General features: G+C 51.0%; 1 protein-coding gene across 17 annotated transcripts in view; it reads right to left on the bottom strand.

Annotated features, from left to right (window-relative positions):
• The window catches only part of ZNF532 (zinc finger protein 532), a 32,923-nt gene extending 20,622 nt beyond the window's left edge, over nt 1-12,301 (bottom strand). For 3 of the 17 annotated variants that reach the window (XM_057405322.1, XM_057405336.1, XM_057405338.1), the window contains exons 1-3: nt 10,547-10,890; nt 9,984-10,092; nt 196-2,555 (exon numbers count right to left, since the gene is read on the bottom strand). In XM_057405322.1, coding sequence (XP_057261305.1) covers nt 196-2,535 — 2,340 coding nt within the window. In that variant the 5' untranslated portion in view covers nt 2,536-2,555; nt 9,984-10,092; nt 10,547-10,890. The other 14 variants (XM_057405325.1, XM_057405324.1, XM_057405323.1 and 11 more) reach the window with 14 other exon arrangements.
• Between the last annotated feature and the right edge of the window lie 9,123 nt (nt 12,302-21,424).

Here is a 21,424-nt window from a genome sequence, read left to right as displayed (position 1 = left end):
AAAAATCTAAGAAAGCTCTTACTTAAACAGTGTTGACATTCACTATGTAAGTGCTTGCAAGGGTGTTGGGTGGTTTTCATTATCATTTTAATCACGGAGGTTCAGATAAATAACAGCTAAATCAAAGTAAACCCATATCCGAAGTCTCCTAGGCTTAGAGGTGAAACATTGGAATGTAAACGTATGATACTCTACTTGTCCACTTGTGTCTGCAGCCTGCTGGAAATGAGTTGCAAGAGATGTCTCATCTTGGAAAACTTCATTGCACTCCAAACACTTTAGACTATGTCTACAGAGTTTCGAGGGGTCTTCGTCCAGGGGCATAGCTGGGATGACAGGCGTGCTCGCTGGGGCCGAGATCACCGTCCCCGTTAAGCCGGGCTGGACCTTGGTGACCGTGTGCGTGCTGACCCCCCCGGGGCTTTGAAGCATGGATGCAGCTGTATTGCTTGAAGGAGATGCTATCATCTGATCTGCTGGGACTGGTTTTAAGATGAGGTGGGAACACTGCATTACAACTCCTTTCTCCTTGTGGCCACGGGCATGGGAAAGGAGACTGCACTTGTTGTAGAAAACTAAGTTCTTTGTGCAATGGTTACAGGTCACCTCGATCCGCACGCTCCGCCGGTCATAGTGCTGGGTCAGGCTCTTCTCAAGAGCAAAGGAGTCCCCGCACTCCAGACACTTGTAACCTCGCGTTGGTAACGTTATTCCAGCGCTGGCAGGGGGGCTCAGGTTTGGGATGTAAACTGGGACAGGGTTGACACTACTCAGCACCTTGTTGAACGCTTCCACAACAGAACTTTGTAGAGATGACACCACCTGGACTCGAGACACTTTCTTTGAAGGCTGTGAGGCTGCTGCAGAAATTATTGCCTGCTTTATCTGCTGCTGAGGTTTCGTTAGCACTTGGCGGAGTTCAGAGGTGGTCTGAGCACCTTGAGGCAGAAGGTTAAGGTTGGCAAGATGGACTGTCTTTGGCACAAGTTTAGCACTGGCAAGGCTCGATGCTGGCACCACAACAGTCTGCTGTTGTATGGCATTGGCAGCTTTTATAATGGCGCTGCTGGCACTCTGCACCGAGGCAGCAGATATTACAGTGGCTTTCACTGTGGTGTTGTTAGCAAGCTTCAAATTAATCACTTGAGAACCTGCTGTTTTAACTGCTGAAACAGGGAGAAAGGCAGTAGCCACAGGTTTGATAGTGACCTGTTTCGGTGCGAGCTCTGCGGACGCAACTGCATTGGTAACGACTGTGGACTGGAGAGGAGCTCTAGGAGGAGAGGAAAGCACAGCAGCGGAGGTTGGCGAGGACAGCAGAGATGTCATGGAAGTTACCATCGAAGCCGTCTGCTCTGACTTCTTACCAGAGTCCAAATCAACCTCTGGCAACACTCTGGTAACAGTCCTCTTGATCTCCCCAGAAGAAGTCTTGATGGTTTTTATGCGAACTTTAGGAATTGCTGGTGTTGACCCTGCAGGAGAAGAGGGAGACCCTTTGCTGCTGTTCTCGCTGGACACGCTTCTGGGACTGTCAGGTGGTTTGATGGACGGCTTTTTAGCACCATCAATGAGACTCTGAGATTCAGGTGATTTTTCCACAGCCCGGGGACTTTCACTCATGTCTTTAGGTAGAGGAGAAGATTCTCCCGAATTAGACTGTAAATCTTTACTGGGATCTGTAGCTGCCTTTTTAGCACTCAGTGCTGCAATCGCAGCAATGCACGAAGAGAGCTTTGCTGATGACTTTGCTTTGGACTGTGAAATGCTGGCAAGATTTGTTTCGCCTTTTTCAGCACCCAGTTTTCCATCAAGTACCCTGTTTTCAAGCAGCTTCTCAGAACTGTCTTTTAGCAGTTTGTCCTCTGGTTTGCGAGCTTTAAAAGGCTCATAGACACTTAAGTTCATGGAGTTTGTCTCTGCCTCTCGTTTAGCAACTTTACTTTTATCTAGACTACTTGAAACCGAGATTCCAGATTTAATCAAGTTCTCCCCTCCAAGTGCCTTTAGTTTGTCATATTCCTGCTGAGATATAGATCCTGCCAGGACATTTGCTCTGAAGCTTGCCCGCATCTCCTCTTTATCCGGGGGGTCATCCACCTCAATCTTTTCATCATCATCAAATTCTTCAGCACTTGATATGGGGCTAAACTGGTTAAAAGCTGAATCCTTGAGTGTCGTCTCAGAAGCTGACCCATCATCTTTAAGTGACTTCCCTTGATCTTTACTGTAGCTATCAAGAGCTGATGAGCTTAGGAAGCCATTGTGCAAGCCATTGCCTGTGGAATGGTGCCCATCCTTGTCCACCCCTTCGGAAGAATCAATAGTGCGCACGTTCTTCACAATGACACTCACACCAACATCAGACGATGATGGGGCATGAGAATCTTCATCTGTGTGAGCGTTCTGTTTGATGTGGCTTTCATGGTCATCATGTCCAGATTCAATAGCTGCTTTTGGATCAACCATGTCTGGTATGTCAAAGGCTGCAAGAAGGTCATCAAAATCTGGGGTCTTCATATCCCCCATGGTCATGTATTTGATTGTAAGCAAATCTGTAAAACAAGCAGAAAGTCATCACCTCAGTATGTGAAGCTCTAATAGCACAGTCCTACATCAAATCACCATATGCTCACATATGCCACGCAAAAAGGTGTTATTACACTTCTGAAGTAACAGTGTCAGAAACTATGTCACAGAACAGTGTTTCAGTGCCAGTGCACAGTCACATCATTAGAGCACAGCTACAGTGAGCCCCCGACTTCACAGACTCTAACCCAGTCATTTCACTCCAGCACAGATTTCTCTTCAATGACTTTCTTCCTGCCTCCTCTCCTGCCCGTCTACAGCCACAATGACTATAGGAAGATACCCAGATTTCCAGGAAAATAACGTGAGGCACAATTCCTCCTAAGTCTAGATTTTCCTTAACATCTGCATTATCAACCTCATGAGCCTTCCTGAAGATGGTAACAAATATGTTTCTACTAACAGTTTAAGACTGTTGCACTCTGTTCTGTAAGTTAAATTGCTTTACAAGAACTACGGAGTGTCTCCCAGTGCTCCCAGTGCTTTTTCTGCTGCAGCTCCAATGAAGTACCTGCACACTCCTCCTGACAGATCTCACCTACTTTAAAGACCTCCCATAACAGATTCTACAGCCTCCAATGTTATTTATTGCAGTCATTCACAATTTTCACTGTTACACATTTCCTCCTGCATAATGTGAATCTTTCTTCCTGTAATCTGAACGAACTACATATGCTTCTAGTCATCTACCCTCTGCAACAGCATTTTACTCCAAGACCATTATCTCCCTTCAAACTTCTTTTTAGGTTAACCAACATCAGATCTTCAGTGTTTTCTTTCCCCTCACAAATAACACTGTCCAGATCCTGTTCTTTTTGTTCAGTAACTATCAGGCCAGAGCTAGTATTCAGTGTGAAAAGTTACTTAATCAGTAAGCGTTACTGTTAGAAAGTCCAGATTAGGAAGCATCCTGTCTGTCCTCCTGCCTTGGTATCACCCTAAAGGACTGGAAAACATTCTTATTACACAGCTCAACGTTCTGCCTTCAGTATCGGGTAACATAAGCCATCAAAGAACCATGGTATGACTACCTGCAACAGTGCTCTCCAAGCTCCTCATATTAGCTCAGATAAGCAAGAAGCTACATGCCCCACGGCAGAAGGTCTTGGAAGCCACTTGCTAATGGAGATGCACCCTACAGCTTCAGCAGTGTACTTCATCCTTCTCCTCTCAGCCCGTTATCTTGAGCTCTGGAGAGAAACTACTGGCTGTTGAGTTCAGATGCAACAATGCTAAGGAAAACTAATCCAATCTGCAAGACTTAATGTATTCATGTATGACCCGGGAGTCATTCTGGGCTCCAAGAAAGGCAACTGAGGAATATTTCTCCAGGACACAGGAATACACACAGGCATTTCATTTCATACAGTACCTCCAAATAAATAGATAATGGTTTTGAGAATTGTTCACAGCCCACTTAGTGGCTTTGTTGCTTTGTCTAGCTCCTAAATACAAAACCACATACACAAATGACAGCAACATCACAAAGAAAGTTCCTATGAGAATTAGATGGAAGAGATTCCAGAGACCAAAGCCTATCAAATCCATGTAAAACCACATAAAGCCTTAACTGACACAGTGTTTCATGGTTTGAGGTACTGGTTATTTGCACTGACTGTACATCTGTCCATAGGTGTCTTTTTAGTTATAATACACACTCAAAAAGAACTAGAAAGTCTTCCTAGTCTAAACCTCCCTCTAATTACATACACTGGAGTTTAATTAACATTTAGCAAGAGCAGTGTATTAAGTAAAGGCCCACTTACATGTACCTGGATGAAATACTGTGTAAGAGCAAGGCAGAGGAGCTACATTTGTCCTTTTCTGAGCAACTCAGGCTAATTCCACAAAGGGAAAGTATCTCAAAAGAACTGAGAGGCTTGCAGAGCTGAGAGCATAAATCCATCCTCAGGGAGCATACAGCGTGAAGCTGCAACTGCCTTTTAGGTGTCTGCAGAAGGAACAACTCCCATGCTCCAACAGAGCATGAGAATAGAATGGTTTCTTCTCCATGGGCACCCAGAATTACTGCTGCCTTTATGAAGAATCAGTCCTGTTCTTCAGACATTTAAAGCAGCCCAAGTTAAACAAGGATGGACAAAAGCCATGGCCAGTCTTGATAAACAGGCAAGCAAAGTTTTAACCTGGGCATTTTATTCATCTCTTCCTCACTGTTGTAGTGTATCATGTTAAGGTGCAGTATATAAACTATGTTTCCATCACAACTGCCACAGTGGGGCTTCTGAAGCCACAGTCCTCCCTTTTTTTCCTCTGAAAACCTTTCTGTAACTCCTTCCCTTAGGGATAAAACTCCACCTTTTATCCAAGATCAGAATCAGCTCATCCCCTCGCTGCCAGACAAGCTGTTAGCCTATTCCTTCTCTGGGCCAACATGATGCCTGCAAATGCTCCAGAGCAGGAAATGAGGCAAGTTCCTGGTTCCCTTGGAAATGGCCATTATCCAGGAGCTGGAACTGCTTTGAAAAGTGCTGAGAGCAAAGCTCAGTGTCTCCAGAGACACACAGAGGTGGAAGACCCAGCATCACGGGGCTGCCATTAAGATGATCTTCAGCACTGAACCAAGAAACAGCCCACAAGGTGTGTAGTCAAGGACACGTTCCTCAGTCTGAACAACAAAATTAGATGTGAAGGAACAACGTGCAAGACCCCCAAGTCTTTGTCCAAACCAGAACTGCTTCCAGTTTTAGTTTCTAAAACCAGCAGGCTCTGGATACACTTCATGAACAGCATGCAGAAAACGGCACAGGTTTTCACTGTTCCACTGCCTGCCTTTTCCCAGTCAGCCCTTTTCTTCCAGCTCATCTGGTAACACATTCCAGGGAAGCACTCACTTGGGTAATCACATCAAAACAAGACCCAGTCCATGAGAACTCTCTACTGACAGCAGCAGCAGCAAGCAGGGCAGGAATTTGATGCTACACCTTCACATCCTGGCCCTTTAGCCTAAGGCTGTTATTATTCAAAGACTTTAAGAGGCTGATATCCAGCAAAAAGAGGAAAACACCTGTAAGATATCATGTATCCAGGAGGTTCTGTCCTGTTATCAGGGGTCCCAGAGACCATTCTCAAGTCCTGCTTTCCTACAGAAGCTACTTGTTACAGGCATTTCCCACTGTTCTTTTCAGGACTGTGAAAACACAATCACCGAGCCACCACTTTTCAGTGTCTACTATCCGTGGTATAAGCACAGACAACAACTGTTACAGTTACACTGGTGGGAATTCCCAGTTAGACACACTATTCCAGGACTGAATTCTGATAACCCACTAAATACTTCACTTCCAAACACGAGTACGGATTCCTCAGTAACATGGTGTCCGTTCTGGAACAAAATGCCTACAGAGGGAGCAATCCCAGCTTAACCAGCATAAAAGCAGTTTTTAATGAAGTTTCTGTATTGTTATGCCAAGAAATCTCATCAGGTAGAGAAGACTTAAGTGATTAAACGAGAATTACAGTAATATATATCCAAGCATTAGGCAAACAGGAGCCTAATACACAGCTTAGGAGCAGTTCATTAGTTATTTGAGATATATTAGTAATGATGACTGACTAATACTCTTGATTATTTACTTTGACAGCTCATATGTGAAAGACAGACAGAAGTGATCTGCTACTGCGACCCCCAAACCTCCCTCAGGAAACGAGAACCACATCTCAAATCACAACCTGCTGTGGTTTAAATGCTCAGCAGGCAGTAGGATATGCACGAGGCCACTTTAACCACAATCAGCAATGTCTGTCATGTGAACATGACATACAGGTTCCCTTTCCCTTATCAAAGCTCCCACAGCTGGTTACTGGTGCAAAACTCAGATTCCTGCTTCCAGGAATAACAGGGATTCCCTTCATAATAGACAGCATTTTGATTTTGTAGGATAAAGGCCTCATTGACCATCCAAAGGATCAATACGGTCACGCCAGTCCTTATCTTGGCTTCGTACGGGGTGTTTTATGGTTAAAATGTATCTGCTATTCCAACATTAACCACCTTATCTATCTGCCTTAGAAAGAAAAGGGAACTCCAAGCCAAGAAGGTTTCCAAGAGGCATTCCACAGAACCTGAGAACAGGGACCTCTGAACTCCAGCGTCTCTGCTCAAAGCAGGGTCAGCCACAGCAAGACCCTCAGGACATCAGGTTGAGTATTGCCAAAGATGGAGACCCCAAAACCTTGCAGGGCAACCAGTTCCTGTGTTCCACCACCCTCACAGTTAAGTATTTAAAGCAGCAATCATCACTCAGACCCACTCACATTCACTCCCCTTCCCAGCCACTCCTGACAACATCCAACTGGGTTCCTGGAGCGCACCATCCAGGGGAAGCTCATCAACCCGTGGGCTACAACGGCTGATCCAGAGCACAACCCCAGCTCACGCCACGAGGAGACACAACATCTTGGATCTGGGACAGGGTAAGCAGCTACACCAAGCTCAGCAGTGGTGATGGTTTATAAGGCTGTCTCTGCAATAGGTATCATTAAGTAAAGACACGTTTTGAGAATCTGCTTTCTTAAGTGAACTCCCATGAGGTTTTTGACAGCCAAAATAAGACTCCTTGTAGTTCACGACTCCTCAGAAGCCTCATTTTGTATTTTAACTCCTCCATTTTTTAACTTCCTTAGTTTTTTGCAACATGGGTATCTCAAGTTCTTTTCGGGCAGGAGAAAACAGGCTGGGAGGGGAAGGGGTATCTTCTGAAGCCTGTCCCTTTGCTCTTCCCACACCACCACTGAACTACCACATGCAACTGGACCAAAGCTCACTATTACCAGCCTTTGGCTGGCAAAAAGAATAGGTATATTTCAGTATACGAACAAGGCATCTCCTTTCCCACACCACATGGGGCTGAACTGATCCGCGCTATCCACAGCTGGCCAAATGAAAATGACCTGTACTTGTCAAGAGATCCGGTTGTGGTTTTGGGCCTAGCAACCTCCTGGATTCTTCCTGACACAGAGATGAATTCATGACAAGCAGGTAAATCCCCAAACCATTCCTTTTGCAATCTAGTCAAAACGAATGATAAAGATGCCTTCACTTTGTACTTCTGTATGTAAAATGTGCAGAACAGTAACGCATGAATAATTCAGATGTACAACAGTAACGAATGGAAAGCTGAGATTCCCAATTTAACACGAATGTGAATCACATTCTAAAGAGCACTTGCTTCCTGCCTGTTTCCTTTAATGGACTTTGGTTAAGTGGGTGGCTATTCTTGCTCAAAACCAGCATGAAGCAGCCACAGACAGTCATGGTAAGAGCACTCCAAGTCAGCCAGGGCCCTCCTCTGCACCACTAGCAACAAACAGGCCCTAAAACGTTAGGGTGTTTTGTTTTCCTTTTAAACATACATTCCCAGCAACCTGTATGCATATACACTGATACTTTTAAGTACAGCAAAGTTAGTTAATTCATTCAAAAGAGCCCTGGAGCTTGATAAATCATCCCCCCTTCTTCCCAGGATGAGCTACCCGAGTCAAGGCTCAATGCAAAAAGAGATCATGATTGCTGATGCAGAGGAGCAGCCCTCCAGCAGGAAGCAGCATTTTCTGCTGGAACCGGTGCAAATCAGAACCTCCTGGTGAAGAGCATTTACAAATACCATGAGACTAAACAAACGAAACTCACCAGCACCACTGCAGGCTCCAGCATCTATTCGGGTTTCTCATCTTACAACCTGCAGAAATCTCTCCAATTCAAAAGCTCCTTTGCTCAGAATGAGGGCACAGCTCGTGCTCAAAACCCCAATCAATTTTCTCACATCTCAAGGACTTACACTTTCAACACTGCTTAGAAAGAAAAATCACTCTAAATCAACCTAAAAGGTGCTCTCATGGAGCACATGAATTTTAGCTGACATGTGGAAAAGAACATGCATCATCATCAGCAATAGAGACTGTTCCTATCATGCAACAAGGATTCAGGTTTGCAAGCATCATTTTGCCACAGATGTCTACAGGCAAATATAGAACCTCTGCATCCCTCTTATGAACAAGAGGCACAGAAATCAGCACAGTGATCTGTGCAGCATTTTGCTCCACCACACAAGCTATTACTGCCCCACCACATCTCAGAAACAACCCGCTGCAGCTGCATTAAACCCCAGCACACCATCATTCCAGGCTGAACATTAGCATGCTATTTTCACTCTGCCACAATTAATATCTCAATACCTTACGTAATCTACTGCAGTCAGAAAGGAAAAGGTTCCCTGGTATTGTCACTCCCTGGTGCAGGCACCCTGCCTATTGCCAGCCTCCACACAACTTACCCAAGATCTACAACCTCTCAAGGCTTTTAAGCCTGTCTGCTTTAGCAAAGACCCTCGTTTCCCACTAGGGCAGAGCATTTTCAGTGGATTGCCTCCATATTTCTCTTGCTTGGAGCCAGCACAGGCAGGGCTGGTGAGGTCTCTTAAAAATCATCCTGGTTCAGATTCTAGAGCTGCTGATTTCCTGTTATAGGAAGCAACAGTTCTAGCAAAAGAATCCCCAAGGCAAAACGTTTAGTGTTCCAATGTGTAAGCCCTAACAGCCTTTGTTCTTCCCTTTGCCAGATTCATCACTGCTCCCTTCCCTCTCCCCCTCTCCCTGTCTCCGAAGCCTTCAGCTTCCACCACAAGACCCAAACGCCGGCTCCAATCTAAGTACACATCTATTTTTCAGATGAGAGGGGAAAAAAAAATACCCTCTCCATTACCCATTGCTTTGAGTTAAAAGCAGCCACCCCCAGGAGCTGCTGCACTGCCCAGCCGCTTCCAGGCTGATTTCATTACTGCACAACGTTATAATTCATGCTACTAATAATCCGCTGGAACTCCATCAACCCCCTGAATACAGCTTTCCACTTGCCTCCTGCAAAATCCTCCCTGGTTACAACAGCTTAAGAAACACCAGCCATACTCTTCGTTTCATACGGGTATTTTTTTCTATGTAGCTATATTAAGCACAGGTTTAACACTGAAGACCTGAATTCAGAAGCCAGTATTGGGTTACTCGGATTTGGCCAAACAAGCAACCTTTAAACGACCAGAGAGCACATTCTGAGGGCTGTAACACAGCACAGCCAGTTCAGTGCCATGTGCTCCGCAATTTCTGATTGTCACTCAGAGGCCTGTTCCCTATCCCCCGCATTGTTACACAAACAAGACAAGATATTGCAGTTAAAACACTGTATTTAGCCCAAGATATCAGTAAGACTTACAAATAATAGCTTTAATCCTATTAAAGCTGGAGGACGTTAATAGCATTTCTTTAGTAACACTTAAACAATTGTCTCCTCGCTGATGTGTGCAGCCAGGAGCCAGATTCGCTTTGCACATACATGTACCTTCATGCTATTGTTCCATTCACACCCAAACAGCACCGCTCACCTTGTGAACCTTGACCTTTGAAAGGTATTTTAGCCAATGCTCAGTGACTGCCACAGACGCATTACCTCTGCAAATATGAAAGGGTTAAAGGCAGCCCCAATCAATAGGCCTACAAGGGAAAGAAAGAGACAAAAAGGAAAGCGAGTATGCCTTACAGCCCCTCTGCAATGCCTTCTGCACAATTCCACAACAACACGGTTTCCTTCTGGCCTTACAGAAAGGCACAGCACACACACACACACCCCCCCCCCCCAAGGTCCCCTAAAGCAGCAAAGCACAAGACAGCACCCTGTAAAGAAAAGAGCATGCAAACAGCATTCTTCAGTCACAAACATCGCTACAATTACAAGTCATTCAAGCAGGTTTATTCAGTTCAGCTTTAAAATAAGATGCATAACCAGTGTCCCACCCTTGCAAAGCACAAGTATTTTAATAAGGGTCATAAATCTCAGCTCTTGCCCATTCCTTAAGCATAAAAAGGCACGAAAAGCCAAAGTCATCTCAGTTACTGCAAATATGTACATTTACATACAGAACCCTTTATGCCTCTATTAGCCACATACCAGTGCTGTGTGTCTAAAGTGTGCATTCACATACTGGTTTGGGATGGTATCTTTCTGCAAGCTCCTCTGCTTTTGGCTGCCATGAAGGGAGGAAGCTATCCCACTGTAGTAGCTCAGTGACTGCATTGTGTTCAGGAGCTGATCTGCCTCAAACCAGTTCCAGCCGGTTCTGGTCACCCTACATAAAAAGCTATGGCAACCCTCGCGGAGTTGCCAGCAAGTCCCTGGAATGGCGGGGCTCTTCCTGCTGGGGCGGCGGGGCCGCGCTGGCCCCTCTCGCCCTGCGCCCCACACGCGGCCCCTGCGCCCCACGGCCGCCCCACACGCTCCCTTCCTCTCCTCCCCACTTACCTCCCACAACCCGGCTCAAAGCTGAGCGTGTGTGCGTGCCTGTCTGTAGCTAACAAAGAGACCGCAGCCAAACCCCGCACGGGAGCTCTCTGCAGCGCCAGGCAGGGCTCGGCCACAGCCCCGCCAGCCCCGCTCGGCTCCCGCGGCACCGCTGCCCCGTGCCCGCGGGGTGGCCGCACACGCTCCCCTCCCGCCCGCCCGCCCCGCTCCTCGGGGGCCGCTCGAATGGCATTTTGTGTGCTGTGCACAGCGCTGCTGCTGCTGCTGCTGCTGCTGCTGCTGCTGCTGCTGCAGCTGCAGCTGCACGGGGAGCCCACACACGCGCCTCCCTCCCCGCAAGAAACCCATTTCCGCAGCAGCAAGATGCCCGCAGGAGCCCCGCTGCCCCCTCCTCGCAGCGCCGCGCTGGCTGCTGAGCTCAGGGGCTTTCTCTTCCCTGCCGGGCGGCCGGCCCCGGGGAGCAGCAGAGGCTGCGGAGCCCTCGCCCGGCCGGGGCCCCCTGCCCAGCCCGGCTGCGGGAGGCCGGGGCTGAGCTCTGCAGCCTGCGCCGCTCCCGCCCCGCAAGATGGCTGCGGCCCTGCTCCGGCTGCCCGCTCCCATCCGCCCCGGGGCAGCTCCGCAGCAGGGCCGCGGCTCCCTGCGGCGCCCGGGTCCCTCCGGAGCAGGGCTCTGCGCCCACCTCTGCCCGTGGCAGCCCTGCTCCGAGCCCGCTCCCCACTTCTCCTCTGCCTCCCAGGGCCTTCCTCCTGCAGGCCCGCAGTCACCCCAGCCCCGGCCCTTGTGCTCCCCGCTGCTGCTCGGCTACTCACCCCGGCACTGGTACCACCAGTGACCACCTCCTCCTACGCGCCAGGCCCCATCCTCCCGGGATGATGCCGCGGTGGCTCCTCGGCACGGCTCCCTCGCAGCCAGCGGCCACGCCAGGCGACACCAGCAGCCCCTCTGCTCTGCGGGCTGCACCTGTAACTGTTAGCAGAGGTCTCGGGCACAACCCTTCACCCCCCCTTCCCCTGCGGAGAGAGCTCGGCTCTGGCACTTTCTCCACATCCCTCATCCCCACCCCATTCTGGGGAAAACGACCATGTTCTTCCGCTGCCTCAGCCCTGTCTTCCCCGCACCGCGGCTGCAGCCGGCCCTCCCTCAGCCCCGCAGCCCGGGTGGGCTGCTCCCTCCTCTGCGGCCCAACGTGGCCCCGGGCACCTCGCTGCCGGACCGCGGCCCCCTCCCCTTAGCGCGACGGCGGCGGTCGCACAGTCCCCCCCCGTCCCCGTCCCCCGGCTCCGGGCCCGCTTTGCTCCCCGGCCCGGGGTCGGCCCTACCCGAGCGGGCGCTGCCGAGCCCGGCCCGGCGGAGCGGACCCGCCACGCGCGGGGGATGCCCTGGGAGGGGAGGCCGCGGCCCCTCCGGCGGCGGGGGAAGGGGGGAGCAGGAGGCCACGGCCGAGCGATCCCCGCCGAGGCCGCTGGCCCCGGCAGCCCCGGCAGCCCCGGCGCTCGGGTGGCCGCGGGGCTCCGGCGGCCGCCGCCCTCGCAGCGCCCCGGCCCCGGCCCCGCGCCGAGCAGGCCCGGCAGGCCGCTGCCCAGAGCGTGTCGGCGGCGCGGGGCCTGCGCGCCGGCGGGGCGGGAGCCGGAGCACGGGGACCCCCCCGCATGCAAGCTCGACCCCATGCAAACCAACACACCTGCTGCGGGCACGGCGCCTCGGGCGGGCACGGCTACGGCCCGCGGCGCGGCCTGGCTAAGAGCTGGTGAACATAACGGCAGAGGCTGTGCCGGGCTGAGGAGCCGTGCGGGTGGGGGTGCCTCGGCTGCACAGATGGGGGAGACGCTCCCGTGTGAAACGGCTCCCTGGAGCGTGCCGGGGGCGGGGAGGCTGCGCTGCCGCCCAGCACCAGCGGCCACCCGCGGCCCGGCCGGGCGGGTCGCGGCCTCCCGCAGCCCGGGGGAGGGGGGAATCCCCGCTCCGAGCCCAGGCGGCCGCGGGAGCTCGCCCCGGCAGGGAGCAAACGGCGGCGCTGGAGCACGGCCCGCGGGCCCCGGCCGGGGCCTTCACCGCGGCCCTGCGCGGGATGAGCAAGGCCCTGCCCGGCCCTGAGCCGCGGGGCCCGGCGGTGTCAGCCCGGTCCCGCTTTGCCGGAGCGCCCCGGGCCTCCCGCGGCGCCGCCGGGCCCCGGTGCAAAGGGCAGGAAAGGAGCCAGCGCCCGCGTTCCACCCCCGGCGCGGCTCCGGGCCCGGTGCGGGGCTGACAGCGCGGTGCGGGGCCGGGTGTCCGTCACCGGCTCCACCACGGCCTCAGGGCCGGGCGCCGTCCCGGGTGCTGCCAAACCAGAGCCTGGGACCCCGCCCGGAGCCGAGCCTGGCCGACCTGGGGGGGAGCGCGGTGGCTTTGGCAGCTGCACCGCCAGGAGGGTCTGTTTGCCTGGCGTTGATGCCAGCGTTACACGTTCCGATAGGAAATATCTCCCTTTCTGCCGTAGAATATGTCACAAGCGAGCTGCAGGATGTAAAGTTCTGTGCGTGAATCACTGTATTGGGTAGCGTGAAAGAAAGGCTTTAAATACACAGCACCCGTTTCAGGTTTATCCTGTCAGCCTGGGTTTTACAGACAACGTGGTCAATAAGTACAGAGACAATAACTACAGATTCTGGTTGAAATAATGCTGGTCTGTGACCAACTCTCCCAAGGCCGGAGGCCACGCAGTGAAGTCCCAAAGGCCTATGGCAGCATCACCAGCACAGACCCCTGTGGGAAGATGCTGCAGCAGGACCTGATCTCACAGCCATGGGTGGGGAAGGCTCCTGCTGCTTGCAATGGGACTTCCCCACGTACACATCCCAGCTTGCTCTGACCATCAAACCAACAGCAAACTGCTCCCTTGCCAGCCTGGCAGTGAGTGAGCCTGGCAAGTTTGAACAGAATACATTGATTTGGTTATTTATTTATATAATAAACGGATTCGTGTTGTGTACTAATTTTAATGTTACAGAAGGGCCATGAAACTCATCCTGCGCAAGCCTGGGGCTCATCCTGCAAGTGCCATGTAGAATTAGGCCATTGTGTCTAACAGTTCTTCCCAGTTAACTAATAACCAGTTTGACGAAGGAAGGCGAGATGTGGAGCCTGCTCCTTATACAGTGTCTGCGGCTGGTTTGCACGATCGTGTAAAGGTGATGGCAGCTGCTGCTGCTCTGGCACTGGGATCTGAAATGTTAACTGCTTTCACAGGTGGTCCATGGCAGGAAGGCCCTGCGCAGACAGCCTGAGGTTCCAGGCAGGTGGCCTTGACATCCCCATGGCAGGAAGTCTCTCACCCCAGGATGTGACTTTCAGAACATAAGCATCATTTCCAAGTGGAGCCGGGCTGACAGCGCACACAAAGGAGCACACAAGGGCCACGTGGCTCTTCTGCTTGGTGAGGCTTCAGCAGGCTCTTACACGTTGACCCTACCTCTTGCTACTGAAGTCATCTCCAGAGCGTTGTGAGTGCAGGTACAGCTGTCTCAGTGGGGGCTGTGGGTGGGTTTAGGTTACTCAAGCATTGCCAGAGGTGGGAACTGGAGTCCCTCCCTTTATCCCATCTCAGCATTCCACCTTCACGTTTCCTGTACCACCATACACACAAGAGCAGAGCAAAGCCTGTTTCTTCTTGTAGAATACTTTAACTGTTTAGAATGCAATGGGCCTTTAACCACTGTACTGAAACAGTCAGTGTTAAAAACCCATCTTACAACGTGACCTCCCCTTTGCAGAGGCTTCTATTACCGATAGTTTCTTGGCAAAACACCCCCAGTTTCCTCTCCTGGTTATTAAAATATGCTTCCCATTGTGTTTTGGATTAAAAGCTCCAGGATTGCTTTTAGAAAGAGGAGAGGTATTAAAAGAAAGGGATCTTATATGAGATAAGGACCTTGGCAGGGAGAAATCTGCAGCCAGGCTCTAAATACACCTTCACTACTATTGAGTCAAGGGAAATCTGGGATGATTTTGACTGGGAAATGTCATTTAGAAAGAAAGAGATGAGACACAGCAACCTGCAGCCACATCTGTGGACTCCTATGTACCTGTGCAGCCCGTTAAGACATCTCGTGGCCCAGCAGCACATTAAGACCTGAGCTTGTCACACAATGTGCTTCTGCAGGTGCTGGATGTGGCCATCTGGGAGGCTCCAGAGCTCTGATCCATGGCCAAGGGGTTAAAACTCACTGAATCCTCACTCCAAATGCCTGGCGCTAATCTGCCATTTGCCAAACTCCTCTTTGGGGGTGCGTTAAACCCCGTCTCATGCCTGCACGTGGCACTGGTCTGCGCTGGGGCTGCCACAACAGCTCAGAAAGAGCCTGGAATTACCAGTAACGGGTGATAGGAACATGTGCAGCCCGTGTATTCTAACCCCTAAGCCTTCAAGTGTCAGCTCTGGTCCGATGAGAGAGGTCTTACTATGTAATAAGTGTGATTTACAAGCTGGTGTTTAGCGTGGTGGGCAGTGAAACAGCTTCCTTGGCCTCTTCTCCCTGTTGTAACCGGCTTTGAAGACCATGTGTCTGTCAGAGAAACAGGAGGAAGAGGAGGACAGGAAGAGAGCATAATGCCCCAAAAGCATGAAGAGTGACAAACCTCCTGTCAGGATGTGAGCCCTCCACCTGCACCAGCAGCGCGTTCCACACAGGGCCACGTGCAGGCTGCGGGATGAGGGCTCTCCTGTGAGCACTGTGGTGTTCTCTGCTTGCTGACACCTCCCAAGTGTGGGCCATCAGCTTCCTCTGCACGAACCAGCCACCTGCGTGATTAACATCCAGTGGAACAGAGCTCATCAGCCTGGGACATTGAAGGATGCCTGCTTTGTTCCCTGCCGTGCGCGTGTGCTCGGGCTCCTTCCCTTCCTTCTCCTGATATTTATTCAAGTACAGGAGCATTATCTGTGAATTATTCATCAGACAGTATCTGATGAGGCCCGGGCTGCGCTGGCTCCCACTGCTTAATGAATGAGCCATTAGCCTGTTGCAGATGGCGCTGTCAACAGCTACTCGGATGCTGGGTGCTCACCTGCACTTACACTGGGAGCAGAAGGGCAGAGCCGAGGCTGGGAGATGGCTTTTCCTGTGATACCCATCAAGTCTCAAGGCACAGCCATTACTCCGGGTTTACTCCCTGCCAAGTGGCCTCCTTCTCTCAGGGCTGGAATCCTACAAACCAGGCAAGAAGAAGAGGAGTTACATTTGCAACACTGAGACTTCCTTTCAGACAGACTCTGACACTGCCTTCTCACACCAGAAAACCTTTGTGCTGAGTAAATTCTGCCAGCTGCAGGAGCAGAGTCTGACCACGGGCCCCTGTTGCACCCTCACTCTTGGCCCATCTGCTCTTCCCGCTATGAGGGATACGTGGGCAAAGGGAACTGAGCTGCTCTGCCAGGCTGGTCACTTGCGAGCCTCAGTCAGCAGCAGATATGGAGAGTTCTGCTGGAAGGGGCCCCTCCTGACAGTTATTCCCTGTGGGATGTGAGGTGCTTCCCTCCCCATAAAACCAGTGCAGATGGGGCTGAAAAGCATCCATCGCTGCTGTCACCGGTGACAATGGCGGCTCTCACCAACCTCCTGCAGTCCTGATTAGATTGTGCTCAGCACAGGCTGCTCGGGTTGATTACAGCCACATCCTGGGCATCACATTGTCCGTGGGGCTAATCCTCTGCTCCAGGCCTGGGTATCTCATCCCCTTGGCTCCAAGATACCTCTGCCTTGGAGATAGCGCTCCCACGCACCCGCTGCTCCCCCCAGCACGTGCCTGTGCCATGGGCTCCACATCTGCAGCTTCATTCCAGCCTGGACCTCGCTGTGCCACCGTCCCCACTGCCTCCTGCCCCACATCAGAGTGGCCGGGGGGGGGGGGGGGGGCAGATGTCAGCCAGGGCAGGCAGGAGGTGCTGCCACCCATGGGGCAGCACAGAGACCTCCTCTGCACCCAGTTCTAGTGGAGCTGAGTTATCGAAACCACTCCTTACATCACAGAACAGCACAGCTGGAAACACATGGAAACCCCAGGGAAAGGAAATGAGCATCTCTCTGGAGAGGAGATGCTGGGGAGGAGGAGGAGGAGAAGGATGATGGCGAGGAGGAGGCTGCCGCTGTGCAGAAGAACGTTGACACCTGGTGGTTGGCTCAGCCAACTGCTGGGGTGATGGCCAGTGGCCGCGGTGAGGGTCCAGCCTCCTGCCAAGGAGTCCTACAAAGCCTCCTCTAGGGCAGCCACGCCAGCTAAAGGATTCCAGATTCCAGAACAGGGTATGGCCAGGATTAGGCCATAATAAACAATTCCATGAGCCCAGTATGGAAGAAAGTGGCTTCAGATAAGGCAAGAATGTACATTTTGCACTGCGTGATGCAAAGAACAACCTGGGGAGCACAGCCAACCACTGCACATCATCCCTCTACTCACCACATCCCTTATTGCTGCTTCTCAGAGCTGCCCAACAATAGGGTTTACACAAACCGACTCCAGTGTGTGATACAGCAACATTCCAATTATACCTTTTGCACCTTATATATATCCCATAGTTTGAACATCTCCAGGCAGGCAGATGGAGTTTAACGGGAACTATTACATCAACAGATGCTCCTACCTAGTTAGCACGGCTAAGACAGGGCAGAAACTGAGGGAAGGCAGGAAAACATGTTTTCTGAGGGAGCCACCATCTGCCAATTTGAGAAGCTGCTGTCACCGATGACTCAGTAGCACTTGAATATGTGCAAATATCACTAATAGCATTCTCAAGACAGCTATTATTATATATTAACTTTATTATAGCTGTGGACCAGCACTGAGACTACAGCAATAAGAAAGTACTGTAATTAATGAGGCTAAAAGGGAAATCACTTTAGAGTTAGTTGAGAAAGGGCAGTTATTTCTCTCGGGAACCTTTAGATACAAACCTGGGGTTCATCCTTCTTTTCCATCATATTCTGTTAAGAAAGGGACGTGTTTGTGGCAGGACAGCACACAGAACTTACCAGGGTTTGTAAATGATTGCCGGCAGCAGAGGTGAAGAGTTAGAGCCAAAGGCAAACCTAAATCTATGTCCCAGGCAGTTACCACTCCATAAAGAACCAGGTACACTCCAACAGGAGAACCTGCATCTCCCCTGCCCTCACTGATCACTATTGGGATCTCCTGCACGCCAAGTGCCAGGCCTGGAAGCATTCCCTTTGCAGTTCTGTTCCCATGCCATTCCATCCTCTCCCTCCCCTGCCTTTCACCCCCTTCCCCGCAGCACAGTCTCATCCCAAACCACACATCCAGCCCAGCTCAGGGATCTTCCCTGTAGAGAGCAAGCAGGTTTGGGAAGAGCTGAGCTTCCTTGTGCCTGCTAAGGCTGAAAAAAATGGATCTGGCATTGCAGCTGGTGAAGGGAAGCCCCTCAGGGCCTGTGTCCTCCATCAGCAGCTGAGCGCTTGTGTTCACCCACTAGAGAGCGTGTGACTGCACAAAAGCAGCACAGCATCCAGGCTCCTGAGGGATCCCGTTGTTCCAGAGACATGCAGCAGCATCCTTTGTATTCTATTATGTTCTATTTATTAACAGAGTTCTTCAGAAAGCATCCTTAGAGTTCGTGGCTCTAGCTGGTCCCAGGGGATTCAATCCATCTCTTTGGCTCATCAGCCGAAGCCCTTTACCACATAGCAGCATTTACAGTGAGGGAAGTATCAAGTACCTCTTTCTCGCTCAGGAATTGCCTGGGAGCTGCTGGGACTTGCTGAGCTCAGCCTAAGGTCTGGGCAGTTTCCAGAGAGGCAGGAACAGAGCCAAGGAGTAGGAGCTGGCACAGGTCGGAGTTCATCCCGTTTTGTGCCAGCTGGGTGTTGCTGCTGTTCCTGAAGGGAACAGAAACACAGTTTTCTCTCCCTGTTCTGCACTTCACACAGTACAAAATAGCTCCACGTGGGCTTCACTGACATTTCTGAACTTCTGTTGTCTCAGCTGAGCCCACGGAACAAGAAACTCTCCCCCAAAGAGAAGAGCAAACAAAACAGTGCATAGAGTTCGTTTGCTCCCATACATCCCATCAGAGGAAAGGGGGATTTAACACAAGGGGGCTGCTGTGTTCCAAGCAGGATTATGCTAGTGAAACAGAGGAGCAGGGATTAGCAGGGGGTCTCCCAGTGTAACGTGCTACAAGCCCTACCTCTGATTTATGTGCTGCAAAACCTTTAACCAGCAAATCATCCCTGTGATAAGTGTTAGGTGCAAAGCTGCGGCTGGGTACCTGGGCACCACGGAAGCTGACAGGCATGAAGAAGTTGGGGTGTGAAGAGAGGAGAATCCTGGGACACTTCAGCACTAGAAGCAGCACAGGGGGGAGTTAAGATGAGCAGTTTCAGCTCTGCAGAGCTGGGCAGATGGCCTCCAGGCTGCCTGATGTACAAAGAGAGGTGAAATAAATCCCAACCCCCAAGTGAAGCTGTAAGAGAGCCCAGGAAACATCTGGGAGCTGTTCCAGCTCAAGAGCACTGAAGTCATTTGCTTTAGCCACTGATTTCAGTTGGCTGAGGAATGAAAGCAGGGTGCTGAGACTGCTGCTGCCTGAAGAGCGGATGGGGAAGTCCTAGTCACTTCCTCCTGCAGATGTGAGGCTGCTTGCTGGGTACCACACAGCCCACACGCATCCTGCTCTCCATGCGTGCCAGCAGCAGGGATGGGAGACAGCGTTTTTCTTACTAGCTCTTAAAATAAGCCTGAGATGACTAAACTGCAGCAGTGCTACCTCAGGAATGAATAACTGCTTCGTTTGCTGAACATGGAGGACTTCTCTCTCCAGTCCTGTAATTACTACACTAAAAGGATGACCAAACTTAAACATAGAACACCCCCCAAATCCGACTCCTCCAAACTCTCAACCTCTCCTCCCACACTTGATACCCTGAACCTATCTCCAGATCACAGCAAACACCTTGGATCTCAGGATGCCCCACTACGACATGAGCAGGTCTTGCTCTGCCTCAATTAAAATACTGTGCAAGGAAGGAATAACACTGAGGTGCATTATGGAGGAGCATGTGCCAAGGTGAACATAGCCCTGAAGCCTAAGGTACGTGGGAGCTGCCAAAACTGTTCATTAGCTGACAGGATGAGGAGAAGTAATTGATGCATGAACAAAAGCAGCAACTCCCGAGAGCAAACCCAGCCTTGAAATCGCTCAGTGAAGAGTTACAAAGCGCAGATGGTCTTCTGTAACCAAAGAGACAGCTTAAAGGCTGAAGATCAAAGGTTGTTTAGCTGAGGAGGCAGCTTGCACAGCTTTATAGATATAGAAGGCAAATTCACTCCTGCCATCTCTGTGCAAGATGTCCTTCCTGTCCAGTAGAACAGCGCTTTGGCTGGCCTGCAAGTGGAAATGGCTTGAGCAAGTCAGAAGATGCCCCTATTCAGATACCTCGTGCTGCTCACAGTGGCCAAACCCAAATAACAATCAGCCAAGTTACACAAAACCCTACAGCAATGGGTAAAGCAGAGGCAAAGTAACAGCCTAGCAGGTACTTCCATCAAAAAGTGTTATCCCCAAAGAACTGCATTTCAGGACCGCTCCCCCCCCCAGGCTCCAGTTCAGAAAGGGCATCCCAAGGCAAAGAGAGCTTTGACAAACACCCACATTTAGTCCCGTGCTTTCATCGCACATTTCACTGGGATTTAAATGTTGGCTTCATTTATGCACACTGAACTTTCCCAGTGCCCCACTGGATATGAGCCAGAGGAAATGGCTTGCAGCCTGCCCTGAAGAACCAGAGCATTTCACCTTTAACACCAATGATTACAGCAGTTTAAGCAGTTCCTAAAGGCAGTGATGCAGTAAGAAAATCCCTTTCCATCACCATTCCCTTTCAGGAAGGGCTCAGAATGATAAAGTGTTCACCCACACAACTGCCACAGGCAGAGTTTTGTCAGGTGCTGGCACAAGTCCCTCTCCAAGCTCCAGTCTGTGAGGATTTCTTCTTCCTTTACTATGTTCTTACCATGGAGCTTTGAGCAACCTGGTTTAGTGGAAGGTGTCCCTGCCTGTGGCAGAGGGTTGTAACTGGATGAGCTTTAAGGTCCCTTCCAACCCAAATCTTTCTATGTTCACATTTCAAGCATCTCAAAGGTTATTCAATTCCTACCTAGACTGACAGGGCTGTGTATCCTCGGAGCAAGTACTAAGCCTGAGAACTAATCAAGGGGTGTTGGAGCTCCCTGGTAGCACTGAGCAGCTACTCCACTGTCGACACCAGCTGCTGCTTGCTGGTAGTTCTACATCCTGCCAGGAGACAGCTCTCACACCAGCACTGCTCCAGGAGCCTGCTTGTGTCTCCAAGGGTGCACCTGCAAACAGAGCAGCACACACAGGGGTGAGTTTAACCACTGGAGTCTTTCTCTAGCCACATTTCCCAAGGAAACTAGAAATAGAGACTCCTTTGGCTATCTCCATGAGGTGATGGAGAGGATCCCCTGTGTTCAGGCAGCAGCACAGTTGGGGTAGCAGAGCTAGAAGGTATACAAAAG

Source organism: Pezoporus wallicus, unplaced genomic scaffold (assembly GCF_028554395.1).
Source record: "Pezoporus wallicus isolate ANWC-B61680 ecotype Strahan unplaced genomic scaffold, APGP_CSIRO_Pwel_v1 contig_9101, whole genome shotgun sequence".
Classification (NCBI taxonomy): domain Eukaryota; kingdom Metazoa; phylum Chordata; class Aves; order Psittaciformes; family Psittacidae; genus Pezoporus; species Pezoporus wallicus.
Note: the sequence above shows the minus strand (reverse complement) of the source record. Positions and strands in the feature narration are given on the sequence as shown.